This window comes from Clinocottus analis, unplaced genomic scaffold (assembly GCF_023055335.1).
Source record: "Clinocottus analis isolate CAN_PGR_092001 unplaced genomic scaffold, fCliAna1.0.p SCAF_11, whole genome shotgun sequence".
Taxonomy (NCBI): Eukaryota; Metazoa; Chordata; class Actinopteri; order Perciformes; family Cottidae; genus Clinocottus; species Clinocottus analis.
The window spans coordinates 2,203,274-2,226,707 of record NW_027175832.1 but is presented as its reverse complement, the minus strand read 5'-3'; the positions used below and the strand labels follow the sequence as shown (position 1 = coordinate 2,226,707).

At 43.0% G+C, this 23,434-nt stretch overlaps 2 protein-coding genes across 3 annotated transcripts; both read left to right on the top strand.

Annotated features, from left to right (window-relative positions):
- Positions 1 to 1,923: 1,923 nt before the first annotated feature.
- LOC137782110 (nuclear receptor ROR-beta-like) lies at positions 1,924 to 14,933 on the top strand. The gene is made up of 10 exons (XM_068571219.1): positions 1,924 to 2,400; positions 8,016 to 8,101; positions 8,228 to 8,369; positions 8,884 to 9,453; positions 10,566 to 10,687; positions 10,942 to 11,074; positions 11,218 to 11,325; positions 11,589 to 11,699; positions 12,219 to 12,331; positions 12,437 to 14,933. The coding sequence occupies exons 1-10, from the start codon at positions 2,394 to 2,396 to the stop codon at positions 12,596 to 12,598; spliced, it is 1,554 nt and encodes a 517-aa protein (XP_068427320.1). The 5' UTR covers positions 1,924 to 2,393; the 3' UTR covers positions 12,599 to 14,933.
- Positions 14,934 to 15,584: 651 nt separating this feature from the next.
- On the top strand, positions 15,585 to 22,804 carry LOC137782112 (endophilin-A2-like). Of its 2 annotated transcripts, XM_068571223.1 has the most exons (9): positions 15,585 to 15,797; positions 18,386 to 18,512; positions 18,747 to 18,815; positions 18,938 to 19,154; positions 19,326 to 19,459; positions 19,597 to 19,755; positions 20,379 to 20,482; positions 21,020 to 21,153; positions 22,493 to 22,804. In XM_068571223.1, exons 3-9 carry the CDS (start codon positions 18,747 to 18,749, stop codon positions 22,678 to 22,680), a joined length of 1,005 nt encoding a protein of 334 aa, XP_068427324.1. In that variant the 5' UTR covers positions 15,585 to 15,797; positions 18,386 to 18,512; the 3' UTR covers positions 22,681 to 22,804. The 2 variants fall into 2 exon arrangements, with proteins under 2 accessions (XP_068427324.1, XP_068427322.1); XM_068571221.1 differs by lacking the exon at positions 18,386 to 18,512.
- The last annotated feature ends 630 nt before the right edge of the window (positions 22,805 to 23,434 follow it).

Genomic DNA, 23,434 nt, shown 5'->3' with positions numbered 1-23,434 from the left:
TTCTTTTTTGTCAGAATTATGACTTTATTTTTCTTTTTTTGTGGCGGAAAAGGTCTTCTATACATATAGATAGATAGATAGATAGATAGATAGATAGATAGATAGATAGATAGATGTCTATATTTATAGTAAATAAATATAGAGATAGATGGGCTTCCATACATTTCTGTCTCACTGGCATTTTAAACCACTCTTTTGGCCTCTCTGCGTGCTGCAACTCTGATTGTTGTCACTATGATGTAAAAATCCCTTCATGCCCCCCCCCCCCCCCTCCTCTTCCACCTCATCCTGTTATGCTGCTGCTGACAACCTTCCAAAAATATTTCTCCAGCTCGTCTTCCTCGCTTCTTCTTCTACCTCTTAATCATCGGGCAACAAAATGTCTGCCATGCATGAGCCAAGCCGAAGCCCTCCTCCTCCTCCTTCTCTCTCTCTCTCTCTCTCTCTCCCTCTCTCTCTCCCTCTCTCTCTCTCTCTCTCTCTCTCTCTCTCTCTCTCTCTCTCTCTCCCTCTCTCTCTCTCTCCCTCCTCTTCCTCTGCCGTCTAACCGAGCTGCACGGCGGTTACGTAAGACCTGAGGTCAAAATGTCACTGCCGTTGTCAAGGGAGACATAGAACAGAGGGGCTTTAGAGGAGATGTGCATGGGGCGAGAGGAAGGGAAAAACTGCAGACACAAACGGCTGGGAGGGAAAGCCGTGCAGAGAAAGGCCGCGAGGATAAGGTGGGCACAAATAAAAACACACTTATAAGTTTCTAGGAAGCAACAATTACATGTGACGAACACGGAAGAGGCCGAGACTTCGGGTTTGGACGAGGAGACAACAGAAGAATGAAGCTCTGAGTCTTTCTGTGGGGAATGTGTGTGAAACAGAAGAATAATCTGTGACTGCCGGTGCTCTGTAGTAATCTCTCTTATGCTGTTTCATAACACTGAGTATTGCATCATAAAGCCCCCCCTGCTACACCTCTCCAACCCACACACACACACACACACACACACACACACACACACACACACACCTTGGCATACACTGGCACCCACTGTCCCATTTACATCAGAATCATTTCTAAAATGATTCTTTAAAGATGCAAAAACTGTCTGTGTTTAAGTTTTTGGAATAACATAAGATACTGGAAGTGGTTCTGTGATAAATTCCTGCACATCCTGAACAGAAATATGAATACAAAACAGGACCCAGATTGCGGTGGATCACATTTTGCAAGATCAATTATGTATGTATGGAGCAAACATGGATAAATAAATAAAGACACGATTGTCTTTATTGTCAAAGATTCAAAAAAGTACTAATTAAAGTGTCAAGGAGACATAGTGTACACTCTCACCAGTGTTCAGAGGTGTTGGAGTAACAATTATTATATTTATTTTCTGATTAATCATTTATTCTAAATGCTAATCATGAGCCCAAAGGAAAAAAAACAGATGTCTTATTCATCTGGCAAACAGTCTAAAAGTGCACTATCTTAGAAGGCTGTAACAAAAAAATGGTGGTTCTGTCAGAGGTCTGTCACTTTTCAGTCACTATCACATTCATGAAGCCACATGTTTAAATAAAATACTGCAGGTTAATTATATTAATGCAACACACTAGTGAGTGAACAAACTTTCAGCTCTCTGATCAACAAAGACACAGTTTGATAGCTTCATGCTGCTTGTTCCAACTCACGTGCACATTAATGCAGTCAGGGAAGTGTGTGAAACCACACACTTTAATGTCTGCTAAAAAAAAAAAGCAGAAGTGTGTGTGTGTGTTGTTCTAATTGCCTTCCTATTGGTTTCAAGGGTCGATTGTCTTCATTTCTCACGTCAACTGAGCGCCACACAGTCGATCATTCGCCCAGACACCTTAAACTCGCGCTCGTGACTGCGCGTTCCCGCGAGAGCTGCGCGGAAAGGAGCCGTCGGCAGTGAGATCATGGGAGAGTCCACGCTTGGAGAAAGTAGGTTAGCAGGGTAGACTGAGAGGGAAGCAGGCGGAGAGTCACATCGCAGAGGGGGGGTCCGATCACCGGTCGTCCACTCTGGGACTATTTTGTCCAAAAAAAAAAAAAAAGTTGAGCAAAATCTCTCCGCGCAGCGCGCAGACACGGTTACGATGCGATCCACGCAGACTTTATCCGCGCTCTTGTTTTTGGTCGGACCGGACCGAGCGACAGCGCAGCGGAGTTTCGGGTAGTTTTTCCTCTTTCTTTATTTTTTATTTTTGTGGGGGTCGTGCTTTACGGGAGCTGTCTGCAGCCGGAACAAAGTTCATATTTACAGAGGCAGTTTACTGCGCTCTCCGGGGTTATTCTGCTCCGTGCTGTCACCACCATTAACCCCATGTAGCCGAGTGTCCTTCTATCCGTCAGCCAAGAGAACGAAAACATCAAAATGAGAGGTAAGTTGATCATATTTGGCAATGGATATGTGCACGTTTGGTTGTACTTTTGAATGGTGAAGAACCACGGCGCTACGGGGCTTGAACGGCCACATGTATGTACGCGCACGGGGACTTGAGTGCGCCTTGTCCCACCCACCCCCACCCCCCGGTGCATTAATCCCTCTCGAGCTGCATTTGGGCCCCGAGGCGACATGCTCAACACTGAAGTTCAGCCTGCACTGATAAACAGCTGGAGGCATGTGCACGCATGATAATGTATTGAAGGAGATAGTTTTTGTTATGTCGTCTCTCATGTCTGTTGATTGTGAAATCAATCCAAGACACACATGCGTAATTGTGCGTTTGGCGTTGCCAAACGTATCATATCTCATCTGGGGAGGGCATCTATAAATGTTGCCAGGGGATCCATGTTAGGGTTACGCAATAGCGGGAGGGCGGGGCATGCGAGGAGGTTGTTGTTAACCCAAACTGCAATTATGTAATCGAGCTGTGACGCGAGGTCATCGGGTTTCAGATCCGGTGAATTAAACAACCAAATAGTAACTGTATGAGTAACGCCATTTTGATATTCAACCTTCTTATTTCGTGTTTTTTGGAGGAAGAAAAAACTGTTCCTCAACTTTTCTTCTTCTTCTTCTTCTTTTAGCGTTGACTTTTTTCAAAAGAGGAATCTGTGTTGGTGCAGTTGTGTGATTGTTGTGTGGTGGCGGTGCCAGAATGGCCTACTGTATGAGTGCACAGAGGGAGAGAGGGATCTGGCTGTTCCACTGACCTAGTTATGTCACCCGACATCATACAGCAAACGCAGCGGAGGGAGGAGGAGACGCTGTGGGAAGCGCCGCAGCCGCGCAGCGCCATGCGCGGCCACTGGCGCGCACTGACGGGCGGCCTTCAGTGTGTCACATGAACTTGACCAGAGGGCAGCAGATAATTGTAATTAACTAGGACGTGTGTCTCCCGTTGATTCATTATAAAGAACATCCACATGTAATTGAGTAGAAATAGCCCTATTATAAAATATAGAAATTCAAAATAGGCCCCAAATGAGTAATCTAGTTTATTTTATAGTCCACAGACGAGAGTCTCATCACAACAAGCTTCATGCACCAGTAAAGATCATAGTGTTGTCTTGTGTTGTGTTAAAAATCCAGTCTTTCCTTTACACTTTTTTTTAGCAAGACAAGAGATTAGCTGCACAGAGTTTTGTTTTGTTTTTGACAGGGGAGGAAAGAGATGGATTTTCTGTGAGGGAGGGAGGGAGGGCGGAGGAAGCAGAGGGGGCCTCTGGTGGAGGGAGGCTCCATTTCTGGCAGGATATCCAAATGTAAACAAGCCACGGCTATTTCTTAGCTCGGTGCGCTGAAAAAGTCGTTTCCTCATAGGAAAGCAAGTCAGCGGTTTTTGTCCCAGTTTGACACACACACACACACACACACACACACACACACACACACACACACACACACACACACACACACACATGCGTTACAGTCAACATTGGTCTAAATTATTGAGTCACTCCAACAGATTTGGCATGCTGACAGACTTGTCGAGGCCTGTCTTGACGTCTGGACACTTCCTGTAGCTCATTGTGCTGCACAGCAGTGTGAAGTATCTTTATTACATAAAGACACAGTGAAAGATCATACACACAGTGACACCCGGTACAAGAGGCCTATGAACCTATTAGCTCAGCTCAAATCCCCTCTCTTTGTGCTTTGGCATGGCCTCCACTGGCATTTGCATCTTTGAAAACAGAGCTCCTTGATTTGAATACAGGAGAGCAGCCAGACAGTCAGAATGTGTACATATATATATATAAATAAATAAATAAATAAATAAATAAGTGTGTGAGTGAAGTCTCATTAGTTTTACTTTCCAAGTTGTATCATCCTGAGAGGGGTCAGATTAAATAATGTGTGAGTTAGCTGCGTGCTACAACGTGTCAAGCATAATCAATGAGACACTTCATAGATTCAAGCTGAGGGTGTGAAATCAAAGTGTTTTTTCTTTTTTGTTGGTTTCATCACATCCGAGAATTTATTTGCTCGTCTCCTCCGGCTTCGAGGCTTTGTAAACACCTCGAGATGGAATAATCAGGAAAGCGTTCCCGTCCTCTTAACATCACTTCACAAGATGAAAAGGCAACAACCCCAGTGGATTGTTGTAATGCAGCTCCGTGCTGCACGACACCCAACCGTGAGGCATGACACAACAAGCGCTTCAGCGTTGCTGATACGTATCCAAGCCGAGCGCGGGGGCCCCCTCGCCTCCTATTGAGCGCCTCCTCTCGCGCTGTCAGTTATTCTTATGCGCAGCTAATGAAAAGGACTGAGGAGAATGTGATTGAGCCTCGCACTTGATGTGCGAGGGCATTTAGCTGGAGGCTGCAGGGCATCGCGACTCGCATCATAAGCAAACCTTCACTGACTCGCTATACGGTTAGAAGACGGGGAAGTGATGCGTGCACATAGTGGCGGTGAACTTGTGAAGGGTCAACATGTATGTGGGGGGGCTGCTGGAGGATCACTGACTGCTTGTTTCACATTAGAGACCAAGAAGTGAGCAGTTGGAAGCAAAACGTCAGTGATTTGTCTCGGCCCCTCGCTCCCCCACCTCTACTGAATTGAACCTTTTGTAGAGATAACACAGTTACACACTTCGCTGGCTGGTAAACACACCAGAGCCAAAGCATTCTGGGAACAGACGCTTACAGTTAAGCGACGTTTATTTATTTAGTTTTTGTAAGTCTTGGGTTTTCCTCCTGCCGCTCAAACACTCTGCATACTCAAACACCGTCCTTTGTTTTCCCGTTTGTGTCGTTTCACTTCGCGGCAGTATTGAGAGAGAAGAGTAAAGAGCTGCATGCAGCTCTCATCCCTCATGTTAGCAGAAAAGCAGGTTTGGCATTTATCTTCTTGGAATGCAGCCGCGCTCTGGAGAGCGAAAGGTCGGACGCCTGAGACTGTTTTTTTATTTTTTATCGCAGGTCAACAGTGATATTCAGGGTTAATGCGAAATGTTGATTTAACATTAGTGTACTGCTACTGCTCCTGTGTCTCTATCAGCATTGTTAGACACCTACATGTATAACATATGTGAGTAAGCTCATTACCTCTGGGTGTTTGTCTCATAACGACAGTGTATGTTGTAGCTATTCAATGATTATTCAACTAATCGTTTAGTCAATAGACAGAAAATGCACACGTTCCAGTTTCTCAACTGTGCATAAATGCTAGTTTTCTTCAGTAAATTCAATACTTTTTTCTTCTTTTTGGCAGTTAATCCAATGTTTTGGTCATTTTAAACTACTTGCTGAAGTTTTTACAGAGTGGAAATAATGGAGATTATTCAAATAATTGTCCTAGTTTGCTTCTCTGTTGGCGCTCCAAGTCTTCAAGACGTGGCCATTGCTTCTCTGTTCTTATTGGATCATCATATGTCGGTAATTGCTTTAGCTGCGTCGTACATTTTCATCTACCGGGTCGTAACAAGATGATCGCTGTAAATAAAGGAACGTAAAAGGACAGAAATACGTTACCGTCTGAGGGTTGTGCCTGGATATCTGCATGCATATGTGTGTGGTTGAAGTGGTGGGCGGCTGGGCATCTGTACAACGCTGGCTCTCTGCGCAGGACGAGAATAGATCGGGTTGAAGAAGAGACTCAATGTCAAAGACTCGGGAGAGGGCAGAGGGTCGAAGAGCCGACATTGAAGCGCAGTCTGCTTTGAGCGGACTGTTGCCAGGTATAACACGAGCTCTTACAGTCAAATCCAACGTGATTTCTCATTAATTAAACAGCAGATTGCCTATAGAAACAGTCCTGAGGGGGATATGAGTGCAGATCTGTGTTTGGTATTCGCCTGAACTGTTAAGTGCTGTTTGTCACGGCTCAATATCAATGCCATGCTCGGTTAATTTGATTGTTTCGCAACCGCTCTCTGGTTTGAATCTACGAGCCTCCGGGGACATGTTTTAATGGGAGAGAGTCTGAGCACATTGTTCAGCTCCACCTTAAAACCAGTCTGCAGGGAGTCGGACCCCCCCCCCCCCCTCCACCCTGCAGTGGGAAAGTGTGTCAGTGGGACAGCATGTGTCCACATGGGCCGACAGACCCGAGCGACAGACGACTCGGCCAATGGCGAGGAGGCCGAGGAGGCCGCTCGGCCGGCGGAGCGGAGGGAGTCTGCGGAGGGGGCGCGGTGTCAGCGTCGCCAGCAGAGTGAGCCTGCTGAGTATTGCGAGTAACGAGTATTGTGAGGAACGCTCACAGACCAGAGTTATATAATCGCGAGAGGAGGGAGGGGCGGAGGGGAACCGGAGAGAAAGAGAGGAAGGGAGATATTTTTCCATCGCTTGCCTGCAGCTGCTCGGATCACTTGGAGTATTTTAGTCAACAGTTTGAGAGCAGAAACAGCCGACTGTGTCTTTGAAAAGGGGAAAAAGAAATGAAAAGTAGTGTTTTCCAGTACTTAAGAGTGCAATGATGCTCCGTCTATCATATCAACCTCTTTGGGTTTTCAGACATCATTCTCACAAGTGGTACAAATTTGATGTTTAAAAAAAAATCAGTCTAAGATTGTAAACAAGAGTTGAGCAACAAGCATCTCCAGATGAAGCTGCTGCTGCTGTTTTTTTCCCCTCGGTCAATAAGCAAGGCGTCTTTGTGTACGTGTGCAGGTGTCATGTGATTCCCTATCTGTTTGTGTACTGTGTGGACATGAAGGGTGCAGTCAAACAAAGTCCATCGCGAGTTATCTTAACTGCGTGTGCGTTTTGTTGGTCACTTTGTCTGCCGGGGAGTTGCAGAAATACAGAATATGTGCCTGTGTGGACTCGTTACACACTGTGTAAAGGTGCAAAGTACAGGTTTTGTTTTAGTTTCTGAAATGTGTTCATGATTTCCTGAATGATGAAAATGATTATTCACATTTTTATAAAACAATCTTAAATGTCTCCAAATGATTTTTGCTAGCATTAGATAAACATTTCAAAGACATAGTTCTGAAACTCATAGGCTACTAGAAAAGGGAGGAAAGGATATAGGTGCACTGTAAAACTTATTATCTTAATAAAAGAAGTAAGCTAACCCAACTTAAATGACAGAAAGTTGTGGTTACTTGAGTGAAACACTAACATCAACTCATAAGTGAACTGCTGGCCTTTTTAAATACAACACAAACTAAACTTTAAGTTTAACCAGTTGTAAACTTCCCTTAAACCAAGATGAGAAGAAAACAAACACCACAATCAGCAGTTATTAATAAATCATTATTTATCTTGATAAGAACAGTTGTAGATTACAGAAGTCTGCGAATAATCCTCTTGAGAAACTCGAGTCAGATGTCAAAGAAAACATCAACAGAATATTGAATGAAGTCGGGTGCTCGAAGTGAAATATGGGCTATCTATGAAAGAGTGAATTTGAATTAATAGATCACGTTACCCAGCGTTGTATTATCGTTTAGACATGAACTGTTTTGGAAAGCGTCTCAGTGGTGTTGTATCTATCTTTCTGCACTTCACCATCAAACATGAACTGCTTGTTGAATCTCCAGCTCACTTTGCATGTAGATCTAAACCTCTTGTGATGTTGTCTTTGGTCCTGAAGCTCAGATCGAGGTCATCCCCTGTAAGATCTGCGGGGACAAGTCCTCAGGAATCCACTACGGAGTCATCACCTGCGAAGGCTGCAAGGTGAGGAGGAAACACAGCGGCTGAACCGGTCTGAACCAAACTTAACCTCGCCCGACCTGTTCCACCTCTCACGTGCTGGTCATTTACCGCGATGGTATGTGTGTGTGTGTGTGTGTGTTTGTGCAGGGTTTCTTCCGCCGCAGCCAGCAGAACAACGCTATGTACTCGTGTTCCCGCCAGAGGAACTGCCTGATCGACCGAACTAACCGTAACCGCTGTCAGCACTGCCGCCTGCAGAAGTGTCTGGCTTTGGGCATGAGCAGAGATGGTAAACACACACAAGAAGACGCACTGCAGCCTCTTTCTTTTTACACTTAATTAAGTATGTGTTTACCTGGCAAATCCCCAGTATGCGTGTTCCTTTAATTTAAAGGTGACGCCAGACTCTCGGTGCTTTTTTTTGTATAGTTTGCAGAGAGAAAAACAAATACAGTGTGCAGAGGGATGAGCTGTCATCAGGGCTCATAGGATTTAAGGGACTGGAACATACAATATTAAGGATGAGGTGGAAGAAATATGTGAGCCAGAAATAGCTTACGATTAGATTAAAGTGACAGCCTGAGAAAACAGAACTGTATGATGTTTGGCAAAAGGAAACTTGCAAAGTCTCTGTGCTAAAGTTTAAAAAAGAGAATAAAATGTGTTTTTATATTATCCAGGTAGATGCATTATAAGATGTCTATGAATTTTTTTGTTGTCTTTTTGACCCTTGACCTTAGCTCAGCCTGATTTTTCTGCATGTATATTCATTTTGTTCATTTCTATGTGTTCCCTCTCTGCAGCGGTCAAATTTGGTCGGATGTCCAAGAAGCAGCGCGACAGCCTCTACGCCGAAGTGCAAAAGCACCAAAAGTCCCAGGAGTGTCTGTCCTCCGCGGGCGGCGGCTCCACGGCTCTGTCCACGCCCAAGGAGGACTTGGGTGTCTGCGGCGGCGGCGGCGGTGGCGGCGGTGGCGGCGGCGGCGGCGGCGGCGGCCCGGAGGACAGGGAAGAGGGTCTGAGCCGGTCCTACAGCAGCGGGGGCTCCAGCTCCACCCTCAGCGACCTGGACGACATCGCAGCGCTGCCCGACCTGTTCGACCTGCCGCTGACCCCCGAGGAGTCCGGCAAGTTCTGCGGCGTGGAGCTGCTGGGCGGCAGAGCCAGCACGGGGAACACCTCCAACTCTTCTCCCGCGTCTTCCTCCTCGTCCTCCTCGTCCAATCAGAACTCCCCGCAGCAGACGACGCTCGACGGGTCGGACACCGCCGGGATCCACCTCTTGCATACGCACTCGCTCACGCATCCGCTGCTGCAACGCACACACGCACTGCTGGAACATCTGCCCGACGACTGCTCAGTGACAGACCTCGGTGAGCACCGACCAGGATAATTAACAGATCGTTTCTGCTTTTCTGCTTTTATTCCACGTTACCATGAGTGTACCTAAAGCTCACAAAGGCTGGTCGATGTTTGTATGTAGCTACATGAAGAGTAAACAGGCCTTCAGTTGAGATTTATATTATAATAATACAAAATTGTAAGAGATAGGCATTTATTTCTGAGGTTCCCTTTTCATATTTTGTCCTATTGCTCCTGTTTTTATGGAAATTGCCTCTTGACACAGACTTAACACTTCAGGCAGCATTATTATTTTCCTTGTGAAGCATTTGCCATAAGTTTTGACCTTTAGTAGCATTAATTTGCTTTAAAATGGCAAGCCAAAGCAAATCTATCCTAATTAATAAAACAAGAGAAATAAAAGTCAAGTTTGCACACAAACAAATGGCATGAGCATGTTGCTCAGTTCGATCTATAATTTAATTTAATGTTGTGGTCATTTATTTTTTTTAATTTTAGAATATACAGCAAATCATGAATGAAATGAGACTAAATGCAATAACAGCAGATCTAATAAAAAACAGTGTTGATTCAATAAAGAGATAAGATGAAGCTCAAGGATGTCTCTTATAAACAGACTAGCTATGAAAGAAGAACCAGAGTCATGGCAGATAAAACAGGACAAGGACAAGATGTTATGGTCAAAACAAGCAATATGAAAAAGGCATAAAGATGCATAATATTAAAAACGGGGACGGATAAAGGAAGCATAGTCGAGTGGTATTTATAAAGGTAAGGATGCAAAGATATTTTTACAGAAGCCTCTCGAAAGGCCTTAAGACAGGTTACTGGTTACAGCAACCTGAAGGAGGCTTGGAACAGGGCTCTGAGGACTTTTAAAGGAAGCAATGAGTGCATACTCTGACTGGTGGGCGTTGTAAGTGCAGGAGATCCTAACAGCCGCAGCGATAACGCGAGTAGATGAGCCGTTATCACTCCATCTTGTCAGGAGCCTGAGTGGCGCTCAGCATCCAGTTATTCAAGCTGCCGCCGCCACAAACAACTGGAGTGAGACAACACCGGTGCTTATCTCTGTGTGTGTGTGTGTGTGTGTGTGTGTGTGTGTGTGTGTGTGTTTCCACAGAGCGCATAACACAGAGTATTCTGAAGTCTCACTTGGAGACGTGTCAGTACAGCGCTGAGGACATGAAGAGGTTCACCTGGGCGCAATACACACCTGAGGAGACGCGTGCGTTTCAAAACAAGGTACGGGATGAATTCCGTGTGTAGTTTAAAACCTCTCCGTCTCGGCCTACTATGGATCATTTTAACAGTGTTCAAAATGCAATATTACATCTAAAATGTGTATATTTAAATCACATGATGAGCTCACTTTGCTGACATATTGTTTGAGTCGAATGTTTTATTTGTTTACTATCAGTCTGATCTGATGTTGCACAACTACTAAGATGATATTTCTTGTGAATCTCACATCTTTTTTTGTGTGACTTTTTTTCCAGTCGGCAGAGTGGATGTGGCAGCAGTGTGCGCACCACATCACCAACGCCATTCAGTATGTGGTGGAGTTTGCCAAACGCATCGCTGGCTTCATGGACCTGTGCCAGAATGACCAGATTATATTGCTGAAAGCAGGTCAGTGTACGACAAGAGAGTTCCTTTGGGGATCTTCCCTGTTACCCTGTTGACTTTGAACTGGTTCAGAAATGTCCTCGCGTATGCCGTGCACCAATCTGCGTCTTCTTTATCCACGTCTCCTACCCGTGGCCACGCTTCAGGCTGCCTCGAGGTCCTGCTGATACGCATGTGCCGAGCGTTCAACGTCAACAACAGCAGCATTTTCTTCAATGGAAAGTTTGCCCTGGCTCAACTCTTCAAGGCACTCGGTGAGGATGAGATGGAGTTATGTCCGCTAGCGAGGATTCAGACGATGTGCAGGGTGACACCTCTTAGTTTCCTCACTCTTTATGTCAACTAAAAAAGCATTTTTCACACGCACTATAATCAACGATGCCGAAGAAAATGCCTCTGCACCGACTGAAGTATTAATTCATTATTTTGAATGATAAAAATGACTCTGGCTGGAGCTGAGGAGTGTTCAAGCTATTGTTGTTAACAATTAAAGTATTGATTTGCTGTGTTTATGCAGGCTGTGATGACCTGGTCAGTACGGTGTTCGACCTGGGGAAAGGACTCTGCCGTCTGCAGCTGTCTGATGAAGAGATGGCTCTGTTTAGCGCCGCTGTTCTTCTCTCTCCAGGTGATTGTTTTCCTCCGTTTATCTCTTTCTCGCTCTCACGTACGATACAATACCTCCATGGATGTGCACATAATACGAATCAGAGTCGTCTATAATCGACTATTTAATGCTGTTTTGCCTTATAAAGGCCGCAGTGATATTCAAGTTCATTCTCAACATACACATTCAACACAATTGATGTGTTTTTTTTTTTAATAGTCTTACACGTGTAGGTTTTCAATTTGTTTTTGCAGATTATTTCACCCGTTTTTCACTTAATACATGTCATCATCTCTTAATTAATGCTTCTTTAAAAGCAGATAATCTTGTGTAGCCATACAATGAACTCACACAACTCACTTGTAAATATTAATGGAGTTTCCAAACATATGAAATATGTCAGGCTGAATTTTGGCGTAATGTGTAAATAATAATGCGCTACACTTGATTGAATGGTACGTAGAGCCGTATACCAGATATACTGTGTATTTAAAGAGAAACGCAACTGCATGTGAATGGGGAATATGTTCTTTCCTGCAGATCGGCACTGGCTAACAGAAGGCCAAAAGATTAAAAGTCTCCAGGAGAAGGTCTACCTGGCTCTGCAGCACAGTCTACACAAGAGCGGAGCGTCAGATGAGAAACTGGACAAAGTAAAGACGAGCAGTCACAACTCCTTCTAAAAAAAAACTACAAAAATACACACATAAAGAAGTATGGACATGAACTTACCTTGCATATTCCTTCTTCCTTTGCAGTTGGTGTCCAAGCTGCCCATGATGAAGTCCATCTGCAACCTCCACGTAGATAAACTGGAGTTTTTCCGTTTGATGCACCCAGAGACCGCCTACAGTTTTCCACCACTGTACCGGGAAGTGTTTGGCAGCGAGATGTCTCTGCCGAACTCCACCAACAGCTAGAGAGAGACGGAAAGACAAACACAGACAGATGGAGAGTGTATTATTAAGAAGTAGGGAAGCAAAAAAAGGAGAGACAGAGAAAAAGGATAGATAGGTTGAAGCGCAACTACCAGCAGTTGAGAGACAATCCAGGACTTTAAGTACTCCGTCTCCCATGATCCCAAAGAAGTCCTCCACTTCCCAGCAGCCCAAGCACCTTACACTACAGACCACACAAGCTCAAGGTCCTCTGCATATTGTAGCATCAACAACAAGCGGCTGGGCGTCGTAATAATAACAGCCCACGAGACGCGAGACAGGCTCCAACACTCGTTTAACATCAGATCCACTGCGGATCACCCAACCCGTCATGAATGTACCTCATCGATGAGCACCGGTGCACAAGCCAGAACCCAACAACAGTGAATGTACAAACCTGCCACTCTCTGACAGAGTTTTACACAAAGTATTAGAACAAAATCGAGTCGATCCACAGGTCTCACTATTAATATAGCTCTGTGGATAGTTCTCTCTATATTAACGCATCTCAGTACGGTACGCCTGCGTATTCACACACACAACATCGTTGTACTGACCATCACTTCGGGACCAATATATTGAGCCATTTTCTCTGATATGAAACACACAGATATGACACGACTCTCGGCTCAGGCCGAGCTCTTCAAACCGGTTTCACACACAGTTAGACAGTGTTCGGTGCTGCCTATTTGTAGGCTCTTGTAATGCAATGAGAAACCTCAGTCCCACACACCCCTTTCCTTGTAAATGCCACTTAGAGAGACACGAGAAGATGAAATTATCTTTAATTTATATACACATTTATAAACAAATATTTTAAATAAGAATGTAAATAGATGACTATATAAGTATATGGACAGAGTCGGTATGTGTGAGAGAGAGAGAGAGAGAGAGAGAGAGGGTGAGAAAAGTGCGTAGTAAGATGTAGAGAAAAGACGGATATTTCAGGAAAGCTGATATTTGAACTCGACTAGTTTTCTGGACGACTTCCCCTCCGAGCAGTTCTCTCAGGTTTCAAAGGCAACGATCCCCTCTTGCACTGACGGCAAAACCCAGCTGGGGTCGGGGAGTCCATCACGCGAGCGACGGGATGGACACTCGTTGCAGATGCGACGCAGCAGAGGGGGGCGAAAAGACGTTGCATTCAAATGACTTTTTTCAGTCTGCGCTGTGGCGCCCTGCCAAAAGAGACGAGACACACGGACACTGAGGAGAAGAGAAAGCGAGGCACAAGATGACGTCGTGGACTATGTAATAAATGGGATGCACGGGGCCTCAACCACCTGTTTCTAACCAGCACAGTCAGTCAGTGTAGTGTAAATGTCACTCACAATGTTTCCGTTGGGGAAAGGCCGGAGCAACGATGATCCATAATGTGTATCATAAACCCTCCTTGCTGGTTGAAAAAAAACTGTATTATTTTGTATATTCGCTGTTCCTCTCTCCTTTCCCAACACTTGTCCAAAGCAAGCACTTGTACTTTTCCTCTTCCTCACTGGACACTAGTCTAAGGACAGACAGAGCTCCCAGCTGCCCCCCTGAGTCGAGCATCAATGCCAGTAAGACTTTAGAGTCAATTATTGTTTTTTTTGTTTTTTATTCCATAGCCGACACACAAGGTCAACCCACAACTGTTTACATTTTTCATGTACATAAATAACACACTCTGAAGGTTACATTGAGATGATGATAATGTCTCACTCGGGGTGCTGTGAAGTTCTTGAGCAGAGTTTGAGGAGCTTCTGCGGACCGCTCAGGGAGATGGCTGTGGTCTCTTTGTCCCTTTTTTATTATCAGTGTCGTCTTTTAGCCTCGTGCTCCTCACACCTTTTCACCTAAGATAAGACCCGTAACGATAATCACTGTGGACGTGAGTTCTATTTTTGTGAATGTCACTCAGAAAGTGTCAACGCCCTTCCCCATTTGTCCCATCTAATATTATAAAAAATCACATTTTCAAGACATAGGAATTGGATAAAAAATAATCAGTTAGCATTAAAGATGAATTGATTATAAGAGTTTAATGTTTATTTTTGCTGTGGTTTTCATTTATTTGTCGGTCTTTTATCCACCTTTTTATTTGTGTCTCCACTTTCGTCTCGTAAAGTCAGTGATCTATTTTTTTTTAATTGAAGAAAGACTAGGTACAAACAAAAAATAATAGTTTGTCTCCCTTCTCTTTCCCTGTATGACAAAATGTACAAGAGGTATATTACTTGTCCAAGAGTAACTGAGTTACACAGCTCTATATATATTGTTGTCCATTGGATACATTATATGTGGTTTTAAGAATGTAATAAATGTTTTGTTTCCTTTTGATTTGGTGCATTGAGTCTTATTTGAGTTGAATTTGGCGTTCATGTAAGATGGGTCTTTGCATATTTTTGACTTTTGAGGTCTAATCCGACTCTGAAATCAACTCTAATTATATGCATGTACTGCAAATGGCTACGGCCTCGACTAACATTTTCTATTTCCTCCATTTCATTATCTTAGTAGTGCAACAAGTTCATTATTCAATTGACCAAAAGTAAGTATCTGCACCGACACAACACCACTAAATGTTGAATCACAACAGTGTTTTATGAATCCACAAATCTATCTAAGGATGTTCTGCCTTTTTTCTGATATCAGAAATCAATATCATCATTTAACATTCAAAGTTGAACGTGCAATTTCAAGCTTTCACCTTGGAAATAATAAATTGCCATAAAAAATGGCAATTTATGGAGCTTTTATGGAGCTTTCAACCTCTCAAAGTCTTACTTCCTTAGTGGATGGAGTTATTCATACGAACAACCTGATAAAATAGACAGTAATTCAATAGATGTACTATTGGTTTATCTAACCAAAAGTATACAGCAGCAATATACAGTAAACTATGAAGTCAACGTGGACGTGTTGTGTTTCCTGACCCACTTTCAGTCCGCTCGGACGGGGCCTCCCACACATGAAGTTGCGGCCACAACGTGTAGTTGCTTCGCAAGTTTCACGTCCACAGTGCAACGTTGGGCGACTTGCTGCGCGGCTGCTGCTTGTGCTGTACACTTCTAAACTAACAAGCAACTGTTTAAAAAAAAACAACGCAATTTCCCCCCCAGTTTGAGGTCCCAGGTGGCAAGACTAACGGTGCAAGATGTCCGTGGCAGGATTCAAGAAACAATTCTACAAAGCCAGTCAGGTAAAAAAAGCGCGATTTAAAAAACAGACGCGAACGTTAGCCGACAGCGTTAGCTCAGGCTAACTGTGTACTTTTTATTGCTGGTTCGCGCTAGCTTGAAGCTAACCGTAGCTGGTTAACACACTGTGTTGACGTTAGTTGCCAGTTTATACACGCTTTAACTTGTTGAAAAGTGCACATCTAGCGTTAGCTGTAGTGTTGTTGAAGTCTGAAGTAACTGTCAGACGTGTTGCGGCTCACAGGCAACGTCAACATGGACCCGTAACGTTAGCTTCACGTTAACTAATCAAGAGAGATGGTGAACTGACTCATGCTAACTTTTTGTTAGCTTCCATAGTTAGGAGTTTCATCGCTGCATTGAAGCACTTTAATTAGTGGGGTAAATTAAGTTTATCCACTGTAGGTTAGGCTAACGTTAGTGTTGTGTTACTTTTCCTGAAAAGTTTTTGTCGAACAATTTACGCAGCGTTACGTTGTATTCCTCATGTATCCATAAATTGACTTTTGAATCCAAGTTTGCCTCTTTGTGACACTATCGCATTGAGATAACTAATCTCTGGTTGGTTGGTTGCTATCGTCGTGTTTTGTTGTGGACGTTAGACAGCGAGTAGACCATCTCGTGTATGTGGTATTTGCTGGATTACACAATGTTTTCAAAACACTTGTCTCACGACACATTGGCCAACGTGTTGGGGTACTATCGTTCAAAACTCGTGTTTGCTGTCACCTCTCAGCTGGAAGTGTCTCCTATGTTTCCAATAATAGAGCTGAGCCATAGATTATATCAGGACACAGAGAGTCCAGATATATTTATGTAAACAAGCTCCAACATATTTAAATCTGCAATATCTCACAGACTGATATTGTTAACTCTCAAATACACTATTAGTTCCAAGCTCATGTTTATATCTTCGGTGACACTGTTTCCTTTGATGTAGCATGAATATGAAATTACAATTCACCGCTGAAGCCAGATGGATATGGACGCTTAGAGAAGAAAGTCACATATTTACTCTAATGGAAGTGTTGAAATTGTGAACAGACATTCACAGTAATCGTCAGGTTGTCGTGTGCTTTTTCAATTCATTCCTCTCTGAAAGAAATATATCTGTTAGCTCTTGAGACGACTATAAATCTCACCCCCATGAACCTAAAGTATCAACAAGACATGGGCTGCAAAACCGGTGTTGGCCTGTATTTAGATGACAACGACCTTGCAACAGGTCCTTGCTTTGGCATACCATTTTGTGACATGCAAGACATGCTTCCCTTCTAAGTAAGTGTGTGTGTGTTGGAATCCAAGTTATGTGACGACTCTGCCCAAACAAGCTTCTCCCGCAGATTAGGTCCTCAAATTGACAATACAGTAACAAACAAGGGGTAAGTGCACAGAAAGCTTTTGCAAATCGTAAGCCGTGCTTGTTGGATTGATAACACCTCAGTACAGTGGTGCTGGCCAACTCCCATTGCAAAAATCCTTTGCTATTTGGACGTAGACTATAGCTGGGAACATATAAACTGAAATTGAGTACAGGCCTGGTCAACAAGCCCTTCAGCTTATTAAAATAACTAAAACCGAGTGGAGGAGTATAATCAGTTCTGTAAGTTAGTTACCTAATAAGCTCCACGTCATGCCGTCATAAAAATAGGCTTTATTCAATCAATGATTGAACTGAAGTTGCTCAGCAAACACACAGTATATAGTTGACATTGTGCACCGTACACTTGCTCTTTCATTTTATTCCGCATTATATCATGTATCTTGCTTTTATTATTGACAAACAAGACAAACGTGTACTTTCTACAAATGCTCTGATGACCGTATCTTTTTGAAACAAGTATTTATTTTCCATATTTAGGTTTCGCTTTTATCAAATCTAAGTACTTAAAATAATGTCATGTCATGTAACTAGCAATAAGACAAGTATTTCCAGATAGGCGACATACTCAAGTGAGACCAAGATGGGCAGGTTTATTAGTCATGTAGGACAGAAGGCGTGTGCTGCAATGAAGCCTGATCGGCCGCTTAAAGTGTGTTTGTGTTTGACACATCTACAACTTCTGATACATTGGTACATTTTTCATATACTTGGTTTTATTATTGCAATTAAAATGTTGTTTATTATACTAAATAATTGGGAAACATTTGGCAATCAGTGCTTCCTGTATTTTCCCAGCCAATGACTTTCATACAAAATGACTTTACCAAACCTGTACATTACATAGTAGATGTTTATTGATCCATCTGGTCATAGAGTTTTATCTGCAGTGTGGTTCTGACAGCTGCACCGGTTTGAACCAAATAAGAAAACGCACTAACAATGAGCCTCTGTTCGGCCTGCCAGCCAACTGCACTGGGTTTTAAAGTGTGTAGCTCTGGATGAGTAATGGAGGATGTATGTGCCATGTGTGAGTCAGGATATGAATTAAGAGCAGGATGAAGTAAGCGAGCGCGTGTGTATGTTTAGTAAAAGTATCCATGGATGTGGTTGTAGTGTAGGAAACTGAAGTGTGTGTGTGTGTGTGTGTGTGTGTGTGTGTGTGTGTGTGTGTGTGTGTGTGTGTGTGTGTGTGTGCTGACCTGATAGAAAGAAAAAGGAAAACTCTGAGCAGAACTCATAATGGAACGAAGTCTCTCAGTAGAGAGGAAAGTCCAGTTTTCAGCATTCCTTCCTTCGTGCAGACTTGAGGTTCCTCCACTGATGGAAAACATGGGTATGTCTTGGAATCTGAGAATTGTGTTAACAGGGCCTGGAAATAAAAAAAATGAATGGTGGAAATTGTTAAATATCCATTTCAATTTGGAAACAGACAGCACGGTGGCTGTGAAGGACTAGCCACTGGTTAAAGCCCCTTTAACAATTGGTTCTTACCCAATTGAAGTTTCCTACCTGTGGCGTATTCATCCATACAGTCGGCTTTATTACTGTAATTGCTCTGTGTTCACAGATGGTGAGTGAGAAGGTTGGAGGTGCAGAGGGAACCAAACTGGATGAAGACTTCAGGGACCTTGAAAGGGTAATATATCTGTACTAAACATGAATATTAACAATATGTTCTTGTGTTTTACTGAAAGTTAAATGATGAAGTTGTACACGCGCATCATTTGTCGTCTCTCTCTCTCTAACCTGTACCACCAGAGAGCAGATATTACCAGCAAAGCTGTGGTGGAAGTCCTCAATAAAACCTCAGAGTACCTCCAGCCCAACCCGGCAACAAGAGCTAAGCTTTCCATGCTCAACACGGTGTCCAAAATGCGCGGGCAGGTCAATAGTCCTGGCTACCCCCAGCCTGAGGGCCTTCTGGGGGAGTGCATGACGAAGTATGGACGGGATATGGGCGAGGAGACCAACTTTGGTAAGAAGTATTTTGAGGATGAGCTAAAGGGTGAATGTTATGGTTATGGTATATGTTTGTTCTTGGGGGGGGGGTCCACGCATCTACTTATTGTGGAACCAATGATTATTAGTACTCACAATGTCCCACACATTACACATAATGTTGTCATTTTGCATGTGTGTACTGCAGGTGGGGCTCTGACAGACATTGGAGAGACGATGAAAAGGATGTCTGAGGTCAAGGACTCTCTGGATATTGATGTGAAGCAGAACTTTATTGACCCACTGCAGGCTGTCGCCGATAAGGATATTAAAGACATTCAGGTAGAATGAAAGAAGTAGTTATTTATAACTAACGAGCTCCGCAGTTAACTGCAATAGTATGAAATAAGTTTACTGTCCTGCTGCATAATCTTTAAACGACCCCAACTTTCCAATTTCCAACTCTTTCACCCCTTCAGCACCACCTGAAGAAGCTGGAGGGCCGTCGGCTCGACTACGATTATAAAAAGAAACGTCAAGGTAAAATCCAAGATGAAGAGATCAGGCAAGCCTTGGAGAAGTTCCACGAGTCGAAAGAGATGGCCGAGGGCTCCATGTACAACCTGCTGGAAACAGATGTGAGTAACCTGTACACTAATACACACTGTGCATTGCAAATGGAACATTATAACCTACTGTATTTGTTTTCACAACACTGTAAAAACTACAATAATTCTTATTTTCACTACAGGTTTGTCTAGTGTCTTTGTTTTTTTAACTAATCCTGTTGGCAATAAAGTAGGAAAAGTGATTTTAACTTGTCCAAATTCAGAAAACGTTTTTTTTTTTTAAATTGATAAATGAGCCAAGTGATTCAATCATTGGAAATGCAGCGTTTCCTTAATGAGTTGTTTGATAGCGTAGTAGAATTAACACGAGGCAGAAGTGCTAAGGTGCTGTGAATGTTAGTTTTTAGTCGACAAACTCGAAACAGAGGGGAGAAATACATGTTACTTCCCTAATGACCGAATGTGTCAGGTGACATGTTTTTTTTTTCCCATGATGACTTGCAGTAGTGTGAGCTCGTCAGACCCGTTTGCTTTGTATTCACCGGTTTCACACCTGCCATCATGAGGTATTCGAGTGAGGATCACATCATGATGAAATGATGTGAGACTGGAATGCAAAACGATTAAAACTCTGCGGGATTACAGCCAGAGTTTGGTCTCATCCTAAAATAGTTTCTGTTGTGCATGTACAGGTGGAGCAGGTGAGTCAGCTGTCTTCTTTTGTGGAGTCTCTTCTGCAGTACCACAAACAGGCTTCGGAGATCCTGGCGGACCTTTCTGTCAAGCTGAGAGAAAGGTCAGTGCCATGACTCTTTTAGATAAAATAAGATAATCCTTTATTAGTCCCTCGGTGGGGAAATAACAGGATTACAGCAGCACTGCTCACAGTAATTAAAGATAAGATCAAGTAATATGAATAGACAGTACAACAGCAATAAAATGAAATTTAGAAAAATAAACCGCAAGAAGAATATTAAATATACAGATTGAATGAAAAATAAAATAAATATCGGTAAGTGTGTATAAAAGTATTGCACAATAAGTAAAAATGTGGACGATTAGCATACATTTTCAGTACAAATCACTTATTTCTATTCTTTTACTCAACAATATAGATATAGTTTATTATTATTGGTTTTGCAGGCACCAACTTTTTAATGAATTGAAAATGTTGTTTTTTTATTTTTAACACTGATTTGAAGTGGTAGTAATTGGATTATTGCCCACAAGAAAATGAATCATCATTGTTTTAACCGGCCTGTATTTGTATTTGTGCATCCCCCCCACGTTGTGAGCTCATAGATGTCTTTTCCTTTATTCTGATTGTGTGCAGGGTGAATGAAGCTCAGTCTCGTCCAAGACGTGAATACACACCCAGACCCAAACCAGTCTATGACTACGGAGACGTCGAAAACTCTAATGGAGGATACTCCGCCGCTGCAACAACCCCTTCGACTTACTCTTCTGGTAAACTTACTTTTGTAGATATTGTTCAGGCAGCAAACCAACGCGATGTCTTAATTGTCTTAATTGTCTTAAACTTGCATTCTCTCCACTGACCAGCAGAGGGGACTCTGTTGCAAAAACAAGTCTGATTGGAAAGAAGTCTATCGGAAAATGAACCTCCTTCTCACTTCTTACCCTTAGTAAACATGAGTTTATGGTCTCAATTGCTAGTTTCAACTCTATAACACAAAATTATGTTAATTTAGTCAATAATGTCCCAATTTAGAGTCAAATGGAAGGAGTATGCTTTACCGTGTTTTTGACAAGATTTACCATCCCAGTGATGTATACACAGTCTCTTTATGCCACTCCTCCACCATCCAAATATGGTCACTTCCATTTATTGGTTGCAAAAAAGCCAAGATGGCGACAGCCGTAATCCAAGATGGCGACGGCCAAATTGACAAATTTGAGGCTTCAAAACGGCTCCTCACAAACCACCGCCGGACGTCACAATGCCTACGTCCACTTCTTATATATGTAGTGTACGATTTTGTGCAAGTCAATCTCATTCTTAAGACTAATGTGTCTTTCATTTTGCGATATAAACCAGCCTCTGCACAATATCCAGGTCCGTCCTTCCAAAGAGCCTCCATCAAGAGTCGACCGTGTGAGTGAGACAGATGAAGATAACGTGTCACTTACACAGAAACTAGAAAGTTTCACTGCTTTCACTTACACTGGTGCACATCCGTGTGGCAGAGAGCTGCATGGTGGTGTGATGGTAAAGTAGTTGACTAACATTGTTAAAAGGTATTTTTCGGGTCCACTGTGTCCAGAACAAGACACGGCTCGTTAGATATATATTTTTCAGCAAACCGTGTGTGTGTGTGTTTGTTTTTTTAAACCAATGACTATCGGATTGGAAACCTATTCTAAAATTTAAACCGACATTTATTACCCACCGTCATGGTTTTGCTGATTTGTATGTATCTGTATGTCTGTTCACTAACGGATGATACTCCTGAACCTCAAGAAAAATCCCCTCATGCCAGATGGTTTATTTTATAGATATAGTCGGTGTGAATCTAAGATCCTTCACCTCCTCAAACAGGAAAAAATGTATGTTTTGGCCTACAACTTTTTTAGCAACGTTTGTCACGTGATCTTGAGCTTCAGGAGGATTCTTCCTCACCACTTACTGATGACTAACATGTGGACATCTTCGGTTGTATGGTCCTATTGGAAAAACTACTGGTGACACAGGATATACTAAAGTAAAAATATATATATTCACATTATGACACTATTTCTTCTTTCTCCCTTCTTGCATCTCTCTCTTTTGTGTCTCCTCCTGCAGCCGAGCCGTGCTGTAAAGCTCTGTATGACTTTGAGCCAGAGAACGAAGGAGAGCTGGGCTTCCGCGAGGGCGACATCATCACCTTGGTCAATCAAATTGACGAGAACTGGTTCGAGGGAGCCATTCGTGGCAAAACGGGATACTTCCCCAACAACTACGTTGAAGTGATGGTACCTCTGCAACACTAAAAAAAAAAAACAGGAAACGGCAAGATGGAGAGGATAAAATGGGGGATGGTAGTGGATTATCAACTCTCAATAACCGAAAATGATCTAATCTTTATTGTAATTAAAAGGTAAACGAAGGCAGGGACCTAATTTGTAACGAGGAGTTATTTGAGTAAAGGGCCTTTTTTATTTTTTTTTATTAAGTCAGATTCTGTCAATATTTTTTTTTCTTTTTTGAATTTTTTTTTTTTTTTTAAACAAAAGAGGGATGTTCAGTCAAAAAATGGCACCGTAATGTGAGCATTCACCATATCCATTCATTCTCTATGCACCTGTGCACTTTCTACACTACACCTCCATCACCGGGACTGACGAAGCAACATCAGGAGAGAAAGACATCCGTAATGTTCAGCTGTATCCACAAACACTAAGAAGTGCAAGTACTTTTTCTATATTCCTCACCTACTTGATACTCGCAAGACGACAAGTCTTGTTCTACGTATTGCTGACGTTGGTACTACACACATGCATGTATTCTTCGACAATCTCAGTTTTCACATCTGTGCCTTACGGCCTCGGTGCTGTTGGACGAGTTTGAGTCAACATGGAGGAGCGGCCGCCCTCTGTTGCTGTTTGAGACTGTCCTCCACCGCCATCTGGTGGAGGAAGACTCTCAGCTATTGCTTTGAGTGCCTTCATCTCTCCTCAACTCCACATTTGGTGTCTTGTGTTTTTAGTGTGGATTTCTGTCTTTTTTTCCAACTAGCTGGAGCCA